General features: G+C 44.8%; 1 protein-coding gene across 5 annotated transcripts in view; it reads right to left on the reverse strand.

Annotated features, from left to right (window-relative positions):
• Dap3 (death associated protein 3) overlaps positions 1-25,483 on the reverse strand; it is a 31,469-nt gene that overhangs the window by 825 nt on the left and 5,161 nt on the right. For all 5 annotated transcript variants that reach the window (XM_041655489.1, XM_041655491.1, XM_041655490.1 and 2 more), the window contains exons 2-11: positions 18,836-18,889; positions 12,028-12,132; positions 9,945-10,046; positions 8,802-8,910; positions 8,208-8,300; positions 6,380-6,510; positions 5,031-5,270; positions 2,984-3,043; positions 1,940-2,029; positions 969-1,086 (exon numbers count right to left, since the gene is read on the reverse strand). In XM_041655489.1, the coding sequence (XP_041511423.1) occupies positions 969-1,086; positions 1,940-2,029; positions 2,984-3,043; positions 5,031-5,270; positions 6,380-6,510; positions 8,208-8,300; positions 8,802-8,910; positions 9,945-10,046; positions 12,028-12,132; positions 18,836-18,877 (1,090 nt within the window). In that variant the 5' untranslated portion in view covers positions 18,878-18,889. The remainder of the gene's footprint in view (positions 1-968; positions 1,087-1,939; positions 2,030-2,983; positions 3,044-5,030; positions 5,271-6,379; positions 6,511-8,207; positions 8,301-8,801; positions 8,911-9,944; positions 10,047-12,027; positions 12,133-18,835; positions 18,890-25,483) is intronic.

Raw genomic sequence — 25,483 nt, forward strand, 5'->3', positions numbered from 1 at the left:
AAAAAACAAAAGAAAAAGGACAGAGATAGCAAAGATCTGGTTTGGTGATAACGTCTCAATTAGTATCACCCCTTCTGAGTGTCTCAGCACTGCTGTCTGATGTGAGCCGAGTGAGTGCTCCCCAGTGTGATGGCCACAGCACACCGAGTGAGTGCTCCCCAGTGTGATGGCTGCAGCACACCAAGTAAGTGCCCCACCGGTGTGATGGCTGCAGCCTAGACACATGGAAACTACCCAGGAGCTGGCCGGAAAATTGTTTCCTTCTTTAGCACCAATGCTTTGTTCTGAACAAGGTGAAAATTTAAGCAGAAATGTAATTTCTTTCTTTTCTTTTTTTTTTTTTGGTTTTTCGAGACAGGGTTTCTCTGTGGTTTTGGAGCCTGTCCTGGAACTAGCTCTCGTAGACCAGGCTGGTCTCAAACTCACAGAGATCCGCCTGCCTCTGCCTCCCAAGTGCTGGGATTAAAGGCGTGCGCCACCACCGCCCGGCTGTAATTTCTTTTGTAAATTAAAATGCAGCCACTTTCAAATAGTATTTTTGTATTCTCTTATTATATAGAAAAAGTCAAAAGGGAAAAAAAAGGAAATACAAAATATATAGGTCGCTGCTGAGGGTAAAGAGCAAGGCCTGGGGCTTGACTGGGTCACGCACTGAGTGCTTGGGCCCACAGCCAGTGGCTCAAGAACTTGTAGGATTAGGGGCTCAGCAGAAGGGAGCAGTTCTTTTCTCCAGGCCTTTCCTTTCTCTCTGCCTCTCTGTTTCCTGTCTGCACTGACATCAACACCCTCTGCTCCTACACAAGCAAGATCATGGAGCCAAGTGGTCACGGCTGACCCTTCTGAAGCTGAAGATTGAGCCCAAATAAGCTTCGGGTACCCAGGTCATGGTGATACCAAAACGCCCTGTGCACTGACTCAGCAGGCTGTGCAGTGAGCAGCGCGGCAGGAAGAGTGGACACACGACTGACCTTTCTCATGCTGAAGCCAATTATTTTCTAGATAGTACTGGAAAGAACTTTCAAATTCCTTTGGATTATAGTTGGAAATGAGGATGGGAAGAAAAGGATCTAAGGCATCAAATCCTTCCTGGAGAGGAAAAGGATGAAAGACACAGTGTTAGTCAAACGAGAAATGAGCTGAGACCACCTGTGCTGTGAGGACAGGGCCTTTCTTCCGTTCAACTCTACGCCCACTCGGCCTTCCTGCCTCACAGAGGATGGCTACATGTTGGCTAGTGACTTCTTATATCGCCTTTGTAAGTTTGAGGCCAGCCTGATCTAAACAGAGAGTTCCAGGACAGCTAGGGCTACACAGAGGGACCATGTCTCAAAACAACAAGATAAAATAAAAGAGAGACGTGGGGGCTGGAGACATGCTCGTCAGTTAAGAGAGCGTGGTACTGGAGAGCCACCATGTTTGAGTTCTGGCACCCACATGGTGGTACGCCCATCTGTAGTCCCCGTTCCAAGGGATCCAAGAGACACATGCATGCACTCAGACATATAAACTAAAATAAATAAATCTAAAAAATTAGGAGACATAAGATTGGCAAGATGCCTCAAAACATAAAGGCACTTTGCTAGCAAGCTTGATGATCAGTGTTAGCGGCCCAGAACCCGCACTATAGAAGAGACGGATTCCTGCAAACTATACTCTGACTTCCACACGTGTGCCATAGCATGTGAACCCACCCCCAAAATAAAAAATAAGAGACAGTCTCTAGAGCAGTGCTTCTTAACCTTCCCAATGCCACTACCTTAAATTGTGGTGACCCCAACCAGAAAATTACTTCTGTTGCTGCTTCATAACTGTAATCTTCCTATTGCTACAGATGACAATGTAAATATCTGATATGCAACCCCAAAAAGGTAGAGACCCATAGGTTGAGAATTCTTGCTCTAGACAGATGGTTACTCTAATGGAAACGGGGAAACGTGACCTTTCCCAGAAGCTCGTGCGGCAAATATGCGGCTCGGGACATAAAGAGCGACCCGGTTTGGCTCAAACTCAGCACAATTGCACCTCCATGCTGAAAAAAAGACAAATAGTTGAATTTTATAAAGATGGAAATGACACGCCTTTAATCCCAGCACTTGGGAGGCAGAGGCAGGCGGATCTCTGTGAGTTCGAAATCAGCCTGGTCTACAAGAGCTAGTTCCAGGACAGGCTCCAAAACCACAGAGAAACCCTGTCTCGAAAAACCAAAAAAAAAAAAAAAGATGGAAATGACAGACACTCATCAGTCCTCTGTAGGTGACCCTAGAGTGTCACGACAGCACAGCTCAGCATGATCAACTGCAACAAATCAGTTACTGCTTCTTGCTTTGGCTCTGACACTAAGTCACTACAAGACCTTAAGGTTACCACAGTACACTTCTGCTTGTCAAGTTCTTCTGCAATGCCACAAGCCTACCACTTTAAGCAATTGAATGAAGCAGAGGAATGGAAAGTGGCGGCAGAGTGAGTTGTAAGGTGGCCTGAGCTACAAAATGAATCATATCTAGCTGTCTGTGGGCTTGGTGGTTCATGTCTTAACTTCCAGCACCCAGGAGGCAGAGCACTGTGTGTTCCAGGTCAGCCAGGACTATACAGTGAGACCCAGCCTGAAATAAAAATTATAGTATCTTTAAAAAAAATTATAGTATTTTTTGTAAAGACAGGGTTTATCTGTGTAACAGTCCTATCTGTCCTGGAACTCACTTGATAGTGAGTTTGAGGCCAACCTGGTCTGAGATCCGCCTGCCTCTGCCTCCCAAGTGCAGGGATTAAAGGCATGTGCCACCACTGCTGGCAAAATTTTAATGTCTTAAAAAACAAACAAACAAACAAAAAAGAGACAGACAGACACACACCAGTGAGGAGGCTCAGTAGTAAAGGAACTTTCTACAGGGTCACTCTACACAACTACGAACAGTAAGACAGAAGAACAATAAAGCCGGCAGCACACTTTCCTCTGCGCATCTTGAGAATCTGGGGCACTTACCCAATCATTTTTCACCATTTTCCTTAGGCTGTGGACCAGGGATAGTTCCTCCGGGGCAATCTACATGTTGCCAACAAGAGAGCAAAGACATTAGGACTTTACTTTTCTGGCTGTTTCCTGAGAAAATTGAACGGACAATTAGATAAAAGGTCAAGTTTGTTGTTGTTGTTTTTTTTTTTTTTTTTTTTTTTTTTGAGTCAGGGTTTCTCTGTGGCTTTGGAGCCTGTCCTGAAACTAGCTCTTGTAGACCAGGCTGGTCTCAAACTCACAGAGATCCGCCTGCCTCTGCCTCCCGACTGTTGGGATCAAAGGCGTGCGCCACCACCGCCTGGCTAAATGAAAAGTTTTTAACTACTGTAACCACAGTACGAGAATATTCTTCCTCTGGAGTAAGAGAGGAAGAGGCAGGCAGGAGGAAAGAGGATGACTGTCTCAAGTGCACCTTCCTCCCTTCATATTTCTGATCTCTACATGGAAAATAGCAGAACCAAGGAAGAAAGCAAAGCTCCTGGGGCTCCTGCTGTCCTGTTCTTTCCAACATGTTCCCTTGGCTTGCAATGCACGATGGAGCATGTAACATCATGTGCTGGGTAATCTTCTGTCAACTGGGAGATACTGCCATCAGACTGGCCCAGCGACAGCCCGTAGGGAGATACTGCCATCAGACTTGCGACAGCCCGTAGGGAGATACTGCCATCAGACTTGCGACAGCCCGTAGGGAGATACTGCCATCAGACTTGCCCAGCGACAGCCTGTAGGACATTTTCTTGATTACTGATTGATGTGGGAGAGGGAGGGCAGCCCACTGTGGGTGGTGCCATCTATGGACAGGTGTAAAGAAAACAAACTGAACTGGGTGGTGGTGACCCACAATCCTTAATCCCAGCAGTCAGGGAGGCAGAGGCAGGTGGATTATTCTGAGGCCAGCCTAGTCTACAGAGTGAGTTCCAGGACCGGCTCCCTAGCCACTTGGAAACCCTCTCAGAAAACAAAAAAAGAAAAACTGAGTAAGCAAGGAGGAGCAAGCTGTTAAGTATCACTCCTCCGTGTCCTCTCTTCCTCAGTGGACGACTGCCATATGGATCTGACCTTTCATCCACGAGTTGCTTTGGGTCATGGCGCTTCATCACAGCACACAAGGCCTACTAAGCCGGGCGGTGGCAGCGCACGCCTCTAATCCCAGCACTCTGGAGGCAGAGGCAGGCGGAGTTCAAAGCCAGTCTGGCCTACAAAGCTAGTTCTAGGACAGGCTCCAAAACTACAGAGAAACTCTGTCTCGGAGAAAAAAAAGAGAGAAACCTTGTCTCAGAAAACAAACAACAACAACAAAAAAGCATGCCAACTAAGACTTATCTTTCCTACTTTCTTTTTTTGGTTTTTCAAGACAGTTTCTTTGTGTAGCTCTGGAGCCTGTTCTGGGGTTAAAGGTGTGCGCCACCACTGCCCAGCTGACACATCTTCGTTTCTCTTTTGAAGCTAATTCACTGTCTTCCTCCCCCTTTTTTATAGTGTAGAGATTGGAGTCTGTGGCCATTTAGGCACTGGGCATGCATGTGCTCACCATAGAGCTACTGCTGGCTTGTTTCCAGTTATCTTTTGTTGTTTTTAAAGATTTAGTTTCTTTATTTTTATTTTTTTAATCTTTTATTGAGACAGAGTTTCTCAGTAGCTATGGAGCCAGTCCTGGAACTTGCTCTGAAGACTAGGTTCGTTTCCAACTCACAGAGATCCACCTGCCTCTGCCTCCTGAGTGCTGAGATTAAAGGCGTGCGCCACCACCACCCAGCAAGCTTTATTTTTATGTTATATTTTCCCTAACTGTGTGTACGTCTACTGCATGAGTGCTTGGTCCAGAGTTATGGATGGTTCTGGACTGCCATCTGGAGACCAGGAACCAACCTGGGTCCTCAACAAGGACCCAACGCAGCTGTTGTTCCAGTTCCAAATGTAATTTAAACTCCAGGGCAAAAAAGCATCCTAATGTGGCCCACCCAGGAAAGTAGCAGGCCTTGTGTGTGACAGAATCAGAGCAAACAAATATTCCTACCAGGGTCCTGTCTTCTCTTTTCAGTGTGGTCCTTCCCCAGAGGGCATTGACCCCATCCACTGCTACCAGGAGGCGGAAGTGTCCTTCGGAACTCTGGCTCCTAAGCTCCTTCAGCACGATCCCGACGGCGTCTGTGGCATTCCTCACGCGTGTTATGCCCTGTTCAACAACTTCTCCCAGAGGACTGCCCTTCTCAGTTCTTTCTCTCTTGTTCCAAACGTACTTCCCCTGAACTTTTATCTAAAGGTAGGCAGAGAAAGAAATGAAAGAAGCTGAAGCCTTTCCTGTCAGGATGGAGGCCCACGGGACTCAGCTGAACCACAAGGGGGTGCAATGTGGAAATCAGACCTCTAAACGCTAAGGCTGTCACACAGAGAAACCCTGTCTCGAAAACAAAAACAGTGACCCTGTCTCAGATTTCTCTGTGCTGGGAATAAAGGTGTGAACTGCCACACCTGGCCCTTCTGGCTAAAAGGTCCAAACATCATCCTGCACACCCCATAGTGCTCATCAAATCCCAAGCTTCAAGCATACTAGGTAAGTGCTCTTTACTGACCTATACCAAGCCTTGGCATTCTCATTTTCCTTATTTCCTTTGTTGTTGTTGTTGTTGTTTTATAACAGGGTTTCCTTGTGTAGCCCAGGCTCTCCTGGAACTAGCCCTGTAGACCAGGCTGCCTCTGCCTCTAAGTGTGTGATGAAAGGCCTGAGCTACCACCACCTAGCTGGCATTCACATTCCCTAATACCTTTATTTACTTGTGCATGTGACCATGCATGCATCCAAGTATACAAAGTTAGCTTGCTTTCCCATCAGGTTGAGAGGCACAGCGGCGAGTGCGCCATCTGCTGAGCTCACCCTGTCAATGCACTCTTGCCGCAGATAGACTGTACAGTGGGGAAGCCCCAGTTAGAGCTCAATCTAAGATGCCAGAGGGCTGGGTATTATGCATTCTGGGGTGAGGCAGAAGGATTGTAAATTCAAGGTCACCTTGGGGTACGTAGTAGGCCCAGAGCCAGTCCAAACTACAAAGGAAACGAAACAAAACAAAATAAGACTGGAATGAAATCTTAGTTTGACGTTTTTGGTTTATGTGGAGGAAAACCCTACTGCTGGCCATGTGCTTGTGGAGGATTAAGTTCCCCCAGAGAGAGTGATATTTATCAGGCACTCAATGGACAGCTTATAGCTGTTGTGAGTCCACTGTGAGCTAAAATGTTAAAGGGATACAAAATGGCTTATTTATTATTAATTGCAATGTCAAGTCTCCATAGCACCCAGCTACTCAAGGTGCAAAGATGGAATCTGGACAAAGATCATCCTGTACTGAATTCCTAGCATGCAGTCACCTGGCTCAGGAAGCGCTTATTGGTGGTTTTGAAGTTCTTCAGCCAGGTGGATGCCTCTAGGGGCTGATCGAAGCGCTCTTTGTTGTAGGTGGACTGCAGAAGCTCCCGGCAGTTCTTCACCCAAAGATGAGCTTTTTTTTTTAAAAAAAAAAAAAGCGTAAAAGTGAGGCAACCAAGACACAGAAAGACAAACACAGCGTAAGTGGATATTAGACATAGGATAAAGGATAACCAGCCTACAGTCCACAACCCCAGAGAAGCCAGGAAACAAGGAGAACCCTAAGAGAGATAGATATGGATCCCCTGGGAAGGGCAAATAGAAAAGATCTCTTTAGTAAATTGGCAGTGTGGGGGAAAGGTAGTAGGAGACAGGGAGGAGGACATGAGGGATTGGGAAGATTGAGCTGGTAAAGGGCAGAGAAGGAGGGCAAGGAAAGAGATGTCTTGATTGAGGGAGCCATTGTAGGGTTAGCGAGAAACCAGATACTAGGGAAGCTCCCAGGAATCCACTAGGTTGGCTCCAGCTAAGAATCTAAGCAGTACGGAGAGGGGATCTAAAATGCCCTGCCCCTGTAATCAGATTGATGACTACCCTAACTGTCATCCAGAACCTTCATCCAGTAACTGATGGAAACAGATGAAAAGATCCCCAGCTAAGCCTCCTCGAGTCTAGTCACAAGGAGGAGCGATAATATGAGCATGATGGGGAAACATAGAAACAATAACCCGAGCCAGTGGGTGCTCACCAACTCTGGACTGACAGCAGGTCGACCAGCGTAAAAGACGAACTAGGCCCTCTGCATGTGGGGGACAGTTGTGGGCCACTAGCAGTGGAACCAGGATTTATCCCCAGTATATGATCTGGCTTTTTGGAAGCCTCTCTGCCTAGCTAAGATACAGGGGAGAGGACCGTGGTTCCTGCCTCAAGTGATGACAGACTTTGCAGACTTATTTAAAAAGAAAAAATTAAATTAAAAATAAGTAAATAAAAATTGGTAGTGAGTCAACATGACAGTTCACTCAATATCTTATATTCTGATTATAATGCAATGCTCAAAGATCAAGAACATAAAGGATCAGTCCCCAGTACCATCACACACAAGAAATATGTCCATATCGTATTTTGATAGTGTTTCTCTAATTTGAAGAGTCATGCACAGGACTGGAGAGATGACACAATGCCTAGGAGCACTGGCTGCGCTTGCATGGAACCCAGGTTCAGTTCGCAGCACCCACACAGCTTCCTCTGCATAGCCTAGCAGGCAGACCTGGAACTCAGCATGTAGACTAGGCTGGTCTCAAACTCACTTCTGCATCCCAACTGCTAAGATTAAAGGCATGTGCCACTACCACCCAGAATACTGTCTTTTTCTTTGTTTTTTTGAGACAGGGTTTCTCTGACAGTCCTAGCTGTCCTACCCACTTTGTAGGCCAGGCCAGGCTGGCCTTGAGCTCCCAGAGACCCGCCACTCTGCCCCCAAGTGTGGGAATTGGGATGTGCCTCCGCCTGGCAGGACTGCTGCCAATTTTTAAAGGCAGATTAGAAAGTGTGGGTTCACCGACAATGGACAAGAGACGGCAGATGCCAGTGCGTGGGTTCAGATCCACAATGAAGAACTCCGACTCAGTGTGCAGGACTGCACAGGCTCTGCAGAGACTCAAAACAGTAACTGACAGGACAAAAAGTGGTATGTGGTTGTAGCCGGCTCTTGGGACAGGGAGTCAGGAGGGGTTTGTTTCAGCTCAAGAATTCAGAGTTATTATGGGTACTACAGCATGGCCATGATCTCTTAGGCAGTCATAGAGAAGATACACAGGAAGTTCGTACCATCCGGGATATGCAGAACCAGCCAGTCATGTTTTGCACAGAAATGAACAGCATGGCAAAGACTGAGAGTTTTTCCTGTTCCCTTCTCCCCATCTAAAGCGTGTGTTAAAGAAAACATCGTCATGCAGGGCGATGGTGGCGCACGCCTTTAATCCCAGCACTCGGGAGGCAGAGGCAGGCGGATCTCTGTGAGTTCGAGACCAGCCTGGTCTACAGAGCTAGTGCCAGGACAGGCTCCAAAGCCACATAGAAACCCTGTCTCGAAAAACCAAAAAAAAAAAAAAAAAAAAAAAAAAAAAAAAAAAAAAAAAAAAGAAACCCTGTCTCGAAAAACCAAAAAAAAAAAAAAAAAAAAAAAAAAAAAAAAAAAAAAAGAAAACATCGTCATGAGCAAGGCATTCCCCACCCATAGCGTTTCACACCAGGTGTGGTGGTGCATTCGGTCATCACAGCACTCAGCAGCAACAGCGCAGGCAGATCTGCAGGAGTGTGGCCAGCCACTGATATACAGCAAGACCTTGTTCCAAACCCAGCATCTCCTTCTCCCAAAGGAGGGGAGAATGTACGAGGACCCAGGCATGTCGGAAAGGATACAGAGAAGATACCGCACAGCGGGGTGAGTGAACTTGGTATTTTTCAGGTAGCCCAGAAGCTCTAGAGCTGGCTTCCTTACCATCAGACAAGCTTCGCCAAAAGTCTTCACCTAGGCAAAAAGGAGGAGGAGGAAGATGGGTGTGAAATTCTAGCCATTCTAACCATGTGCATACTGAGACTGACACCACACACCACCGCTCATCCAAATGCAGCTATGAGAGGCTGGGTTGGCACTGAATTTGAAATCAATCCATGTATTTTAGCTAAAGTCTGAGGTACATTGTTTCATATCAAGTAACATAAAAAGGTAGCTTTTGATGATTATTTAAAAAAATTATTTATTTATGTATTTTATGTATATGAATGTTCTACTTGCACGAATGACAGAAGGCACCAGATCTCATTACAGATGGTTGTGAGCCACCACGTAGATCCTGGGAATTGAACTCTTAACTGCTGAGCATCTCCTGCCTGATGCTTCTTCTTTCCATGCACTTATTTTGTGAGGATGGGGACAGAAATTCAGCTATGGACTAGCGAACACTACAGTTACTACTGTTTACCTTTTGTTAGCCCCTTAAGTACACTGTAGAACTAGGCAAATATTCTTTTATAAGCAGTACCCTGCACTTACCATATACATACATTTTTTTGTTTTTCTCTTGCTTTTTTACCATAACACAAGATCTCATGCACAGAGTGAGGACCCTGAAGATCATTCAGCTTCTTCCTCGGAGAGCACTAGGCTGGCAGGTCTGGGCCAGCACAGACAAGGGTTTGCACTGGGACCTCATACTGTAGCCCAGGCTGGCCTATTACTTGAAGCAAGTCTTCTCCTGATGATTCTCAAGTGCTGGGATTACAGTTATGTGCCAAAATACCTACATTAAATTCACTTAAAATAATCACCTGAATGCCACGATTCCAGGAATCCTGCTCAGAAATTCACAGAAAAGGGTACTGCAATGTACTTAAGTGGCTAACAAAAGGTAAACAGTAGTAACTGTAGTGTTCACTAGTCCATAGCTGAATTTCTGTCCTTCAGAAATGTCTAAGTTTCTATGTCTCTCATTTAATCCTTTCCCTGACAACTGCCCACTGTACTTTGGGCTTCTCTGTTCTGGTCTCTGTATGAGCACCTACCTGCATCATGTACCTAGGAGGCAGGCCATGAGGAAATACTGTCTTCAGATCCTGGAAGGGGATGCTATAGTACTGGCCCTCATGCTGCTCCCCATGCTTAGCCTGGAAACACAAAGGAACAGGGGCAGGAGGTCAGGGAGTGACACGGACTTTGAAAAGAAGGTAGGCTGGGCGTGCCGTCCTAGCACTTGAAGGCTGGAACAGAATTATCTTAAATTCCAGGCAATCTAGGCTATAGAGACCATACCTCAAAAAAAAAAAACAAAAAACAAAAAAAAAACAAAAACAAAACAACCACAAAAACAAAAAAATCCACAAACCAAAACAAACTAAAAATTCCAACAAAAAAACAAAAAACCACAATAACCAAAAAACAAAACAAAACCTGAAATCAAAACAAGCCTAAAAATAAGCTAACCACCACAAAGAGCAGCGACTCCTGCCAGGCCACACAGGGGCAAACAGCAACATCTCAGAGGGGGGGGGGGGGGGGAAGGATTTCTTTTAGAATAAGCCCAGGCTGGCCTTGAACGTTCTGCTGTAGCTGCCTGACTGCTGGAATTACATAGTGTGCCACTTGTATTTCAACTGAAAACACAGGCTGCTGAGACAGCAACATGGCTCAGGGAGTAAACACACTTGCTCCAAGCTTGATAACCTGAGGTCCAAACAGGAACCACATGGTGGAAGGAGAGCAATCCCCAAAAGTTGTTCTGTGATCTCTATATGACACAGGCATAAATCCATTCCCACAATAAATACATCTAATGAAGTGTTGCTATCACCAAATCCAGTGTATGTTATCATATAAATTTGATGGCCTGACTAATAAAAGTTAGTTGTTCAGCAATTATTGATGGGGACCAACATGATTTCTGCCACCTGGATTCTTTCATGCTATGAAGGGATGCTTCAGACATGTGGTAAGATCATCTGCATGATGCTGTTTCCATAGAAACCCTAAAAGACTTGAAAAATAGCAGTGAAAGACACTTTAGAGTGACTTCATTAATTTATTCTATTTCATTTTGCATCTGTGAGAACAAGTGAAGGTTAACTACAAATTCTAAACATACCCTGATAAAATTATGTTTTGGTAGAGGTATATCTTTTTAAATTTCAACCATCATATTAAGATGGGAAGAATCAGATTGGGAGAAACACACACAAAAGCTGATGGTTTCCTTCACATTAAAGAAAGCACGGCCTGCACTGACTTCATTTTTAAGAGATGGTTCAACACTGGCACAGAGAAGAGTCAGGACCCAGGCTATCAGGCTGTGAATCAGAACGAGGAGCACCACGGCCGCCAGACGCCAGGAAAGGAAAATGTCAGCTCTGGTGAGCTTCTGGACACCAGTACAGGACAAATCCTGGGTCCTCAGCACACTACTCAAGGGTTATCCCGCTGCGCTTACCATAGCGAAGATTCTACTGCAACATAACCACAACAACTTTGAAGTTTAAAATACACACCAAATGGTCATTAAAGGAAAGCTGCCCCAACTAAAAGATAAATAATTAGTGCCAAAATTATTTCAGAATGAATTGGATTTAGGCAATTTTTGTTTGTTTGTTTTGAGACAGGCTGGACTTGAGCTCAACAGAAATCCCCTTGCCTCTGCTGGGATTAAAGGCGGATTAAAGGTGTGCACCACTATGCCCAGCTAAATTAGCCAATTCTTAATTCAGCAAGATTCATGGCACCAGGTGAATTCATTGTTAAGATCACATTAGAGGACCAGTTAGTGCTGGTGCACACCTTTAATCCCAGCACTTGGGAGGCAGAGACAAGTGGATCTCTGTGAGTCCAAGGCCAGCCTGCTCTACAGAGTGAGTTCCAGGACAGTCAGGACTGTTACATAGAGAAACCATCTTGAAAAACAAACCAAACCAACTAAACAAACAAACAAATCACATTAGAAGAAACTTGGACTAACTTTGTACTTTCTCTTTCCCCAGCACTGCAGGTTGAGTGACTCGCCCGGGCCATCACCTGAAAGTATGAGAACCAGTTTGCTGATGTGGAAAAGGAGTCCACGGCAACGCAGGATATAATCTCTGGAGCCCCCCCACAACTTACCGGGTCACTGTCACTGGTACGGGAAACAGGTCTGGGACGCTCAGCTGGAACTGGATTGCTCTGAGGTGCTTGGGCACTCACGTGTAAAAAACACCTCAGGTCCAACTACAAAAGGAAAGTTTTTAGTGTCCTAGAGTCATGAGGTTTTTAGATGCTTGTTGTCACACTGAGGAGTCAAGCAATGTCTCTAAACATGACATTAAATACATTTTAGTTCTATACAAAATGGATCCTAATAATTCAGTAAATCCAGTCACAGTATTATCCATTTGGTCTGTCTCAGCACATACATTGCTAGGCTAGGGCTCTGTCCTACATGGAAACAAAGATTTCTGTCCCACTGTTCAGGAGTTCAGGGCAGCTACTGATAAGCTAAAATAACTCGGTTTTTGTTTTGGGGAGATGGTGGTCCCAGACCACACTCGCCCCTAGTTTATCACACGCCTGTCTCAGTTTCCCCAGTACTGAGCCTAACCAGCTCTCCTAGTCACACTTACTATTTTGAGTTGAGGTCTTGCTTACCTGCCTGGGCAAGCCTTGCATTCTGGGCCCAGGGACTGCTCTATCTCAGCATTCTGAGAAGCTAGGAACACAAGGTAGGTGTAACCAGGTGCTCAGTTCAGGAAATTTGTGTAATTCACTTGCACCGTGATGCATGATTCCTAATACTGGAACATTCTGAGGCATAAGAAATGAACCCTCAACCAGTGTGCGTCAGTGTGGAGGGTGGTAAGCTCCCCTAGAAGGTTCTTGCTCACTCACAGGATGTATCTGGCACTGAACTCAGAGGTCTGGCTGCCTCTGCCTTCCGAATGCAGGGGTTAAGTTATACCCTCTTTCCTTTCTTTCTGACAGAGTCTGGCCTTCAACTCTAAAGGTCTGGCTGCCTCTGCCCCAGTGCTGCGAGTAAAGGCGTGTGCCGTACCTGCCGGTAATGATGGCCCACAAACTAACAACCTTCATTAGTGACATGGAATTGAGGGACTATGTAGTGTCCAGCTAAGCAAAAAGCTAAGTGAACCACACTCAGGAACTCACAGAATGGTGGTAGAGAAACGAATGGGATCCTTGGAGACAAATACAGGAAAGCCCTAGGGAAATCTCAATGCATGGCACATGGGGACGCATGTCTATAAACCAGCATTCAGTAGGGCCAGGAGCCCAAGTCCAGTGCGGGCTGGATGAGATGCTTCCAAAGAAAAGAGTCCCCGAGCCTTACAAAGGCATGAAATGATTCCAGGTATGAGATTAGGATATGAATTCAAGAGGAACAGAAAAGGGAATTTGAGTGTATAGCCGGGGGAGATGCCTTATAAGTCCCAGCAACTTCCAGAGTGTAGTGACAGATGTGGCCTGAGAGCTGTGAGCTGGAGTAAATCCTCCCCCTCCCCAGACTGGTTTTGGGCAGGTGTTTAATCACTGTCTGAAAAATCCTACTGAAGATCACAACCAAGCTTCATTTCAAAATCTCTATTCCTTTTGTCATCTTTTGTTTTCAATAAAGTTTTCTTTTACTTTTTAGACAGGGTCTCATTCCTAGGTGTCCTGGAACTGCAGATTAGGCTAGCCTTCAATTCACATAAATCCAACTGTCTGTTCCCCATCTTGTGGGGCCCAGGGATTGGACGCAGGTTGTCAAATGAAGTGGTATTTCATTTGTATTTTAACACATAAAGCGTGCTGGAAGAACAAAAAGTAGAACAGCCACACTGGCCAGCTTTACAGACCAGGCAGCTATGACACACACCTTTACTTCCAGTAGCCACATTAGTTGCCATAGAAACCAGGGATTAGTGGTACACACCTTTAATCCCAGAACGAGAGAAGATTATAAAACAGGAGGAGGCAGCTCTCAGTCTCATTCTGAGATTCTGAGAGGCAGTATCGCCATGAGGTCGAGGTAAGAGCCAGTGGCTGGCTGTTTTGCTTTTCTGACCTTCAGGTTGAACCCCAATATCTGTCTCTGGGTTTTTATTATTTTTGTGCTTCAGTAGAGCTTAGTGTCTCAAGCTTTCAATGTTCTGGACTCAGCATTTCAGTGCAGGGATTACAGGCATGCACACCACATCTGGCACGTCCCTGGGATTGCAGGCATGCACACCACATCTGGCACGTCTCTGGGATTGCAGGCATGCACATCACATCTGGCACAGATTCCCAGAGTCCACATAAAAGTGAAAGAACTCATCGTCTTCATTTCCACAGATACAACCCTCTATATACATCATATACATCAATAATAAATACATTTTTAAAAACGTAGAAAACTTCCAGGCAGTGGTGATGCAAGCCTTTGGGAAGCCGAGCAGGTGAACTAATGTGACTTCCAAGACAGCCAGGACAAAGAAACTCTGTCCTGAAAACAAAACCAAAACCAAAATCAAACAAGTAGGCTAGGGAGCTGGGGACATGGCTCGGTGGTTGAAAGCACCAGCAGCTCTTCCAGAAGACTCTGGTTTATTCCCGCACTCACATGGTAGCTCACGACACCTGGAACTCTGGTCCCAGGTGATCTGCATCCTCTCTGGCCTCCACAGGCATCAGGAATGCACAAATGCATAGATACACATGCAGACAAACAAGTAGACACGTAAAAGTAACTAAAACATTCCAGCGCCACAAGGTGGCGCTATTTCTACAGTACTCTGATGACTTCTTAGGTAGTTTTCTTCTTCAGTAAATAAGAAGCTAACAAAATGGATTCCTTATGTCTTAAAGAGTTTCTTGAGTCGGGCGGTGGTGGCGCACACCATTAATCCCAGCACTCAGGAGGCAGAGGAAGGTGGATCTCTATGAGTGTGAGGCCAGCCTGGGCTACAGAGCTAGTTCCAGGACAGGCTCCAAAGCTACAGAGAAACCCTGTCTCTCGAAAAACCAAACCAAGCTGGGCGATGGTGACGCAAGCCTTTAATCCCAGCACTCGGGAGGCAGAGGCAGGCGGATCTCTGGGAGTTCGAGACCAGCCTGGTCTACAGAGCTAGTTCCAGGACAGGCTTCAAAGCCACAGAGAAACCCTGTCTCGAAAAACAAAAAAAGTTTTTTTTTAAAAGCCTCATTTCTAGGAAAACAAACCTATGTAGAATTCCTTCTGCTTAGTTCCAGAATGGACTTCATACAGTTCCCCAATTACCAGGAAGTCAAACCAGGTCATCCTGAGCCAAACAAAAAACATATACATTTATATATATATAATTTTTATGTGTATGGATGTCTGTGCACCACATATGTCCAATGGTGCCCTCAGAGGACAAAGTGCAAAGGGGTCACCTGGAACTGGAGTTATAGGTGATTGGAGCCGCCGAGTCAGTGCTGGGGATCAGATAAGCATCTTTAGCCAGTGTTTTTTTTACCACTGAGCCAGCTCTCCAATTATACCCCCTTTTTGAGACAGGTTCTTACTATGTAACTCTAGCTGACATGGAACTCACTATGTAAGCCATACTGACCTTAAATTCAGATGTTTGCCATCTCTTCTCCCTGCCCACTGAGATGAAATGCATGCATCACCACACCTGGCCCTTATTTTTTTCTTTCATGTGCATTTTGCCTGCATCTGTGTGTGCCTCATGCTTAAGACCAGAAGAGGACACCTGATCCTCTGGAACTGAAGTCACAGGGCCTCTGCAAGAGCAGCAAGACTTCTTACCTACCAAGCCAACTTTCTTGCCCCAAATGTGTTTTCTTTTGTAATTTTTTTTGTTTTGTTTTGATTCTCTAAAATGGATAGAGACTTTTTATAAATCCCAGGGTAGGAGCTGGGAAAAAAAAAAAACAGAAAGAAAACAAACACCTTCCAATCCCAAAGATGTACAAGGAGAATGTAAACACCTCCTTCCAATCCCAAAGATGTACAAGGAGAACGTTCCTCTGTTGCAACTGACCCTTCTTCTAGGTCTCATCCTGAGGGTTTCTGGCTCTCAAGCAACCAAGGCTGAGTGATACTCATAAGTGCTGCCTAAGAACCAGACAGCCAATGTAGTCATGTATCTATGACTACTGAACTGTATGCTTCTGAGGAACATGGAAAGCATGTCATATGTGCACTGGAATGTTTGTTTACACTGTAAGTGTGTCTCTGCCTAAGGAGCCTTCTGATTGCTTTAATAACAGCTAAATGGCCAATAGCTAGGCAGGAGAGAATAGGCAGGACTTCCAGGCAGAGACAGAAAGACAAACTGAGAGGGGGAATCTAGGTGTACGATTTTGACACAGGACATATGTTGTGTTTTACTAAGACAAGGTAATCAAGCCATGTGGCAGAACGTAGGTTTAAAAAAATATGGGTAAATTAAGTTATAAGAGCTAGCTGAGAAAAAGCCTAAGGAAGGTCAAGCTTTCATAATTAATAAGTCTCCAGGTATTATTGCAGGATGGTGATCCAAAAATAGTCCGACAAGAAAGCTTGCGACAGTTAGGTCATCGGCTCTAAAGTCCACCAGCTAGCATCTACACTGGCTTTACAGCTTCATGGCCTGTCTTCTTAATAGGTTATTTATCCATTCTAATTCATAATTTCCGCAACTTTAAAACAAGGATATTATATTGTCATAAAGATCAAGAAATAAAGCACACGCGCATGCATGCGCAGACACACACACACACACACACACACACACACACACACCCCTTTAATCCCAGCATTTGGCAAAAGCAGGCAGATTCTTATGAGTTCTAGGACAGCTGAGGCAACACAGTGAGATCGTGTTTAAAAAAACAAATATAAGCCAGGCAGCGGTAGTGCACGCTTTTTTCCAGTATTTTGGAAGCAGAAGCAGGTGTATCTCTGTGAATTTGAGGCCAGCCTGGTCCAAAATAGTTCCAGGACAGCCAGGACTGTTACACAAAGAAACCCTGTCTCAAGACAGACGTAGAAAGAGACGCGGAGACACTGCGGTCTTCCTCCCTATCCTTGTCACACGCACTTCTGTAGACCAATAGTATTTAACGCCTACATTTATATAAACTAACAAACACACAACAAATATTTGGTAAATAATTAAAGAGAATAAAACAAACCAGTAAGATAACATCTTCCCCTCTAAGCAGACAGGTCAGCCTTGACCCTTCTATCTTAGTCTCCCAAGCGCTTCTATAGACTGTGACACCATGTCCAATGTAGGACTGTCAGGATATATTTTTGTGCTTTTATGTGTGTCTGCTTCAGTGTATGTGCGTGCGTGTGTGTGTGTGTGTGTGTAGGTCAGAAAAAAAGTGCTAGATTCATTCCCCTTAGACCTGAGGTTCTAAGTGTTTGCTCCACAGATGCTGGGGATCCGAACTCGAATCCCTGCGTTTGTTCAGTGTGAGCTCCTAACTCACGAGTCATCTCTGTCCCTATCTCTTTTGAAGGGTAGGATGAGGAGGGCTGGCAGGGTCTCATGTATTCTAGGCTAGACTCAAGTGTGTTACACAACTGAAAATGACCTTGAGTGTCTGATCCTCCTGCCTCCACCTCCAAAGTTTGGATTGCTGATTTCTACTTCTTCAGTTCATGTGGTACTGGAACTCAAACCCAGGACTTCTGGGATATGAGTCAAGTCCTCTACCGAGTTACATTTCCAGTACAAATGCAGGGCTATCTTGTCCTTCCTTCCCGTATGTCATGTCTGAATTGTCATGTACATGCACGTCTGGAGACGAGGGGCTGATCTCAACTGTTTCCCTTGATTTCTGTCTACCTTGTTATTTTATTTATCTATTTATTTTTGAGGCAGGGTCTTTGAATGGATCTGAAACTTACCAATTTAGCTAGGCCAGCCAGCCCACCCGCCATGCACTGCAAGGGTCTACCTATGTCCATCCTGCCAGTTCTGAGGTTACACACCCACCCCAGCTTTCACTTGAGAGCTGCACGCAGGTCCTCACTCTTGCCTGCCACTACCACTTTACTAACCAAACTATCTGCCCAGTCTCCAGAGACAGCCTTTTTAATATATGATTTTATTCTATTATCAAAAATGTAATGTCAAAAAGCCAACTTGCTTTCCTTTTAAACAGTTCACGTTTACAAAACTTTTAAAATGATAATTACCCTACCACATGTTATCTCAAGCACACTATTTTTTTTTTTTTTTTATTTTTTTGATTTTTCGAGACAGGGTTTCTCCGTAGCTTTTGGTTCCTGTCCTGGAACTAGCTCTTGTAGACCAGGCTGGCCTCGAACTCACAGAGATCCGCCTGCCTCTGCCTCCCGATTGCTGGGATTAAAGGCGTGCGCCACCACTGCCCGGCTCACATGGTTTCATCTTTAGCCTCAGGCCTGACACTTTTTCCCCCTGATGTTTTCTCACTTAGAACATTCTCCTTGGTTAAATAGACACTCCAGTTGGTCTCAATATAGAAAGGGCTCAGTAAATGCTACTTTCTTACTTTTTGAAAGAATAGTTTATTAATTGAACTGCTCAGGAGAGTGGGTTGGAGAGTAATTAGAGAATTCCGGTAGTCATTTACAAATTCAGATTTATTTCTTTCTTTTTATTTTGGTCTTTCGAGACAGGGTTTCTCTGTAGCTTTGGTTCCTGTCCTGGAACTAGCTCTTGTAGACCAGGCTGGCCTCGAACTCACAGAGATCCGCGTGCCTCTGCCTCCCGAGTGCTGGGATTAAAGGCGTGCGCCACCATCGCCCAGCTCAAGCACACTATTTTTGTCTGTTGTTTAGGCAGACTCACTAGGCAGGCTAGGCTGGCCTTGAACTACAATCCTCTTGCCTTAGCTCTCCATCACTGGATTCCAGGCACACCTACCTTCAAGCCAACAATTCTGAGAATTTACCTGAAAATGAGAGGCGTGAGCAGTCTTTGGGACTTACCTTCTGGACCCTGGAGAAAAGCCTTGTTATTCCTGTCAGCATTGTCTTTGCTCTCTTAAAAAAAATAAAGAGACAGAGAAAAAAGAAGGTAAGCCACTATTAAAAGATATTTGCAATATGAAAATCTGATACTATCTAGATATATGAAAATCATCTATGAATCAACAGACTAGGCAAAACACAAGAATAAGCATTTCACTCAGGAAACATTATGGGTAATAACTTTAATATCACAAGTCACAAGAATGAAATCAAAACCTCAATAATGAGATGCCAATCATAAACCCATCCACCATCTTAAGAAAAATAAAAAAGTGCCACGCCAATTGTTAAATCCAAATGTATGGGAGGAAAAATCAACCTTTACAGAGTTGAAGATTCAGCTGGGCGATGGAGGCGAACAGCTTTAATTCCAGCACTTGGGACGCAGAGGATCTCTGTGAGTTCAAGGTCAGCCTGGACTACAAAGAGAATTCTAGGACAGCCAGGGCTGTTACACAGAGAAACCCTGTCTTGAAAAACAAACCAAAAAGGAAAGATTCTAGTACCCAGCTATTCTATTCCTTTGTATTCTAGAAAACTACTTAAGAATCCACATGGGAAAATACTGAAGAGTTTATTGTAGAGGAGTCTGAAGTATCCGAAACTCTGAAATCAGAAAATGTCCATTGATGAAAGAGAATAGTCACAGAAACAGCAAGAAAGAAACTAAGATATGGATTAACTTCAAAAATAAATACTGGCTAGGCATGATGGTGGACACCTTTAATCCTAACACTAGGGAAGCAGGGGCAGTGGATCTCTCTGAGCTCCCAGCCTGGTCTACAGAGTGAGTTCCGGGACAACCAGGACTACACAGAGACATCTTGTCTCAAACAAACACACAAAAACTAATACCAAGTGAAAATCATTATAACTAGCATTAAATAAATGTCAAAAGCATGTACTAGGTTGAGGAAGGAAGATCTAAATTTCAAGGTCACCAGGGGTAAACAACACCCACCTCAAACAAAACACACAAGCAATCCCTCCAGCTTCACTTGATATTTGCAGGGCACACACGTGGTAAAATGGAATCGGAAAGGTGAATGAATGCTATGAACATCTAGAATACCGATGACACATAGGGAGGAAGGAAAGGGAAGTAAAGGGGAAAGACACACTGGAAATTGGTAATCATCAATTTACAATACCGGATAATGGATATCTAAGTATATATTTTACTATACTATTAGTCTTTTTGTATTGTTTTGAGACAGGGTCTTACTATATAGCCCGGCTGACATGGAACTCACTATGTAGATGAGGCTGATCTTGAACTTGTGCAGATCCCCAAACTGTCCCCAGTGAGAGCCATCACACTCACAGGGTCTTGCTGTCTGTGGGTGTAACAAAGAGCTCCGGCAGAGCATCTGAGGAGACAGGTGTACCGTGGTTTACAGCTCCAGAGGCATATGGGAGGTAGAGGTGGGGAGACAGGCACAGACAGAGAAGGCATAGTGGCAGAGACAGGAAGCCTGGCCATACTGCGCCTACACTCAGAGCCCATCCTTCACCAGTCCACTTCCTCCAGTCACGCTCCACACCTTTCCCAAATACTACCTGCACCACTGAGTGCAGGTCTTCAAATCCATGAGCCTGTGGGGTTCATTCACACACAGACCACACAACAGTATTTTATCCATGAGCCTGTGGGGTTCATTCACATACAGACCACACAACAGTATTTTATCCATGAGCCTGTGGGGTTCATTCACATAAAGATGGAGGAGGGTCATCTTTCTATCTGTTGATTTCATTGGTTAAGCAATAAAGAAAATGTTTGGCCCTCATAGGTTAAAAAATTAGGTAGGCGGAGTAAACAGAACAGAAGGCTGGGAGAAAGAAGCTGAGTCAGGAGTCGCCATGATTCTCCCACTCCAGACAGACGCAGGTTAAGATCATTCCTGGTAAGCCAGCTCGTGGGCTACACAGATTATCAGAAATGGGCTAGTCCAGGTGCAAGAGTTAGCCGAGAAAAGACTAGATATAATGGGCCAACCGGTGTTTAAAAGAATACAGTTTCCATGTAATTATTTCAGGTAAAGCTAGCCGTGTGGGCAGCCGGGTGCCGGGGACGCCAGCCCGCCGCTCCTATTACTACAACACAACAGTATTTTATCCATGAGCCTGTGGGGTTCATTCACATACAGACCACACAACAGTATTTTATCCATGAGCCTGTGGGGTTCATTCACATACAGACCACACAATAGTAATTTATCCATGAGCCTGTGGGGTTCATTCACATACAGACCACACAACAGTAATTTATACCTGAGACAGGGTAGCTTTGGAGCCTGTCCTGGAACTAGCTCTTGTAGACCTGGCTGACCTCTGCCTCCCAAGTGCTGGGGTTAATGCATGCACCACTACCGTTCGGTTTATACATTGAGTTTTTTAAATTTTTATATCATGTCCTAAATTTCGGTTTATACCTTGAGTTTTTTTTTTATTTTTATATCATGTCCTAAATTTATCCTTTTGGGTGCTGAAAACATTTAAATAGAAAGAAACTTAAACTATAGTATTTCCTTAAGACCCCAGCAGAAGCAGATATAGTGCCTCATGCTTGTAGCTCTAGCTCTTGAGATGTTGAAGCTGAAGGGCTTCTTTGACTCTGAGGCAAGCCTGAGCAAACAAACAAACAGACCTGATACCCAGTGTCAGTCTGAAACCATGGAAAACACCACACCAAAAATACTCGTTTTTTTTTTTTTTTAGTATACATATCTCTACAATAAAGTTCAATGAATAAATGACGGCATTTTACTAAATGCCTTATTTAAATAAATAGAATCATAATAAATAAGTTACATAAATGTAGTTTCCCCCCTTTCCAGATGGGGTGTCACTATACAGTTTAGGCTGGTGTCTAATTCATGGTCCTCTTGCCTCTGAGCAAGCATTCAGACAGATCTCCTTCAAAATATCTTAGTGTACCTTCATCTTCATTTAGATGAAGCACTTTCTACCACCTCTTTGGCATATCTGAACTCCCAGCATTATTACCCTCTCTCTTTTTAAATTAAATTTCATTTTTTTTCCTCTCTAAATCTCTGGTTTTCCTCAAAATCACAGAGTGTACGCTATCTGCCTCTGCCCCCCCCCCCCCCCCCCCCCCCGGTGCATATGCTGGGATTAAAAGCATATGCACCATCATACTAGGCTCCAGCATCACCATCATGCCATGCCAGGCTCCAGCATCACCATCATGCCATGCCAGGCTCCAGCATCATTACTCTTAAGCTTCGATCTTTAATTAACGAAGGGTGACTTGACAGTCTCCAGTGCTGCCACTGTTTATCTGATACCTAAACGACTACTAGCTGGCAGCATGGCAGAGTGAACATGGTGGGAAACAAAGGTTCAGGTCCAGGAAAGATGGGGCGCCACAACCCAAGAGTTCTACAGGTCCAGGAAAGATGGGGTGCCACAACCCAAGAGTTCTACAGGTCCAGAAAGATGGGGTGCCACAACCCAAGAGTTCAACAGGTCCAGGAAAGATGGGGTGCCACAACCCAAAAGTTCTACAGGTCCAGAAAGATGGGGCGCTACAATCCAAGAGTTCATCAGGTCCAGGAAAGATGGGGTGCCACAACCCAAGAGTTCATCAGGTCCAGGAAAGATGGGGTGCCACAACCCAAGAGTTCAACAGGTCCAGGAAAGATGGGGTGCCACAACCCAAGAATTCTACAGGTCCAGGAAAGATGGGGTGCCACAACCCAAGAGTTCAACAGGTCCAGGAAAGATGGGGTGCCACAACCCAAGAGTTCTACAGGTCCAGAAAGATGGGGCGCTACAACCCAAGAGTTCATCAGGTCCAGGAAAGACGGGGCACTACAACCCAAGAGTTCAACAGGTCCAGCAAAGATGGGGCGCTACAATCCAAGAGTTGATCAAGTTCATCAAAATGGCATTCAAATTTGCAAACTGCTCATTGCTATAATTTTGAACCATGGTTGACTTTGAAGTTTTTAAAAATATTTATTTATTTATTACGTATACAATATTCTGTCTGTGTGTATGTCTTCAGGCCAGAAGAGGGCACCAGACCTCATTACAGATGGTTGTGAGCCACCATGTGGTTGCTAGGAATTGAACTCAGGACCTTTGGAAGAGCAGGCGATGCTCTTAACTTCTGAGCTATCTCTCCAGCCCTGACTTTGAATTTTTTAAAGATTTTCTTTCCCAGCAATCAGGAGGCAGAGGCAGGCGGATCTCTGAGTTCGAGGCCAGCCTGGTCTACAAGAGCTAGTTCCAGGACAGGAACCAAAAGCTACGGAGAAACCCTGTCTCGAAATATCAAAAAAAAAAAAAAAAAAGATTTTCTTTTTTATGTCTACAAATGCTTTAACTGCATGTATGTATATGTACTATATTTGTACCTGATGCTAACAGAGATCAGAAGAGATCTCCTGGAACTGGAGTTATAGATGGTTGTGAGCCACATGGGAGTGCTGGAAGCTGAACCAGGTCTTCTGTAAGAGCAACAAGTGTTCTCTTACCTGCTGAGTCATCTCAATAGCCCTATTGTTGACCTTGGGAGACTGAATTTATGGAAAGCAAATTCTTCCACAGGTAGAGATACATAGCATTGACTGAATAACTAAATGAAATCTCTTGGTAATTATTACTTTATACCTATTACAACACAAATTATTAAATCAATAACAGTAACAAGAGAGTTGTACCAATACCAGTAAATACCATGAACAAACACACAAACCAGCCTGGAGAGATGGCTCAGTGTGAAGAGCATTGCTGCACTGCAATGCACTCAGGCTTGAAGCTCAGCACTGCACAGCAGCTTACAACAGTCTGGAATTCCAGTGCCATGGGATTGGGTGCCCCTTCCTAGACTCCATGTGTACCAGACATACATGCAAAACACAATATTTTTAATACAAGATGTATTTTCATCTTATGTCTATGGGTGTTTTGCCTGCATGTTTGCAAGGGCACTGCATGCATGCGTGGTTCCCACGTCTCAATCATGGGTGGTTGTGAGCTGCCACACTGGTATTGGTAATCACATACCGTTTTAGTTACCATTTACTTTTTAATAAAGAAATCAATTAATTCCTTAATTCAGTCACTCAAGAAAAACGTGAAGTACTCCCATGTGCTCACTCATGCAGTGTATAGAGGTGACAAGACTGATGTGGTTTCTACTGGCCTGCCCTCCCCCTTCTTTTTGAGATGGGGCCTTACTATGGAACCTTAGCTGTTTTGAACTCATGACATGGACCAGACTGGTCTGGAACTCACAGAGTTCCTTGTGCCTAGACCCCCTGAATGCTGGAATTAAAGGCAGGCTCCACCAGCTCCTACATCCCTTTCACCTGCAGGGCTCCAGGGCCCTTTTGCTAGACATGGAAACCACAGCCCTAAAGCATCACCTCCCGAGATATCTGGCGAATACTAACTAGTCCTATAAAATGAACCAAAGGACTATGGTCAAAGACATCTGAGAAATAATGCACTCATTAACTTTTGATAAATTTAAAATATATATCAAAATTCTTAGGGAAAACTGTTAATAAAGACCCTTGATTTTATTTCCTTGCTTCCTTTCTTATTTTGAGGCAGAGACTCATATAGCTCAGGCTAGCTTCAAACTTGCTATGTAGCCAAAGATGGCCTCTACCTCCCAAGGACCAGATCAGCAGGTTTGTGCCACTGTGCTGCTAAGAGACTTCCCTTTAAACCGCAACCCAGACTTATCCAGCTGAGAATCCCTTTACTGCAGAGCAGCATCAGCACTACTGCAGGTTAGGGTGGAGGCAGCTGCTATGGGGCAGGGCTGTAGCTCGGAGTGTGGGTTCAAGCCCATGGACAAACCCTTCACCACTCACAGGCTGGAGCATAGCTCTGTCTAATGTGTTACCTCTTCTACTTAATTCTCTTGGTCTTTACAAAGTCTTCATTAAGCTGGGCCATAGTGGCACACACCTTTAACTTGGGAAGCAGAGACAGGCGGAACTCTGTGAGTCCGAGACCAGTCTGGTTTACAGAGCGAGTTCCAGGACAGACTCTGCCACAGGAGTATTGCTGTGAGATCAGCACTGGCCTGGGCTACAATGTGAGTTCCATGTTAGCCTGAGGTACTGAGAGATACCCTTTCTCAAAAACCAAAATCAAGCTCTACCCCCCCCCCCCAGCCAAACCAAAAAACAAACAAAAACCACAAAGTCGCACCATAGGGCTGGGAAGTAGCTCAGCTTGTACAGTGCTTCCTTACCAAGCACAGAGTCCTAGATTCCCTCTCCAGCACTGCATAAAACAGGCACCTGAGAGGTGGAGGCAAGTTCAAGGTTAACCTACACTACTTGAGACCCTGTCTCAATCATCCTATAGTAAACTACGTTTTGTTTTGGCTTTACAGTAATAATGTTAGGGATCGGCTCAGGGCCTTGTGTGTGTCAGACCAAGGCTCTAATGAAAGACACGCCCAGCTTGCTTGCTTGTTTGCTTGATGTATTCATAGGCAGGGTTTCATATTGGGTGCAGACTGGTCCTGAATTCTTGGCAATCCTCCTGCCTCAGCCTTCCAAATGCTGGGATTACAAGTGTGAGGCACTATGCCTGGCTCCAAATTACATTTTC

The sequence above is a fragment of the Microtus oregoni genome, unplaced genomic scaffold, assembly GCF_018167655.1.
Source record: "Microtus oregoni isolate MIOR12 unplaced genomic scaffold, Mior012 000007F_ref0000211, whole genome shotgun sequence".
NCBI lineage: Eukaryota > Metazoa > Chordata > Mammalia > Rodentia > Cricetidae > Microtus > Microtus oregoni.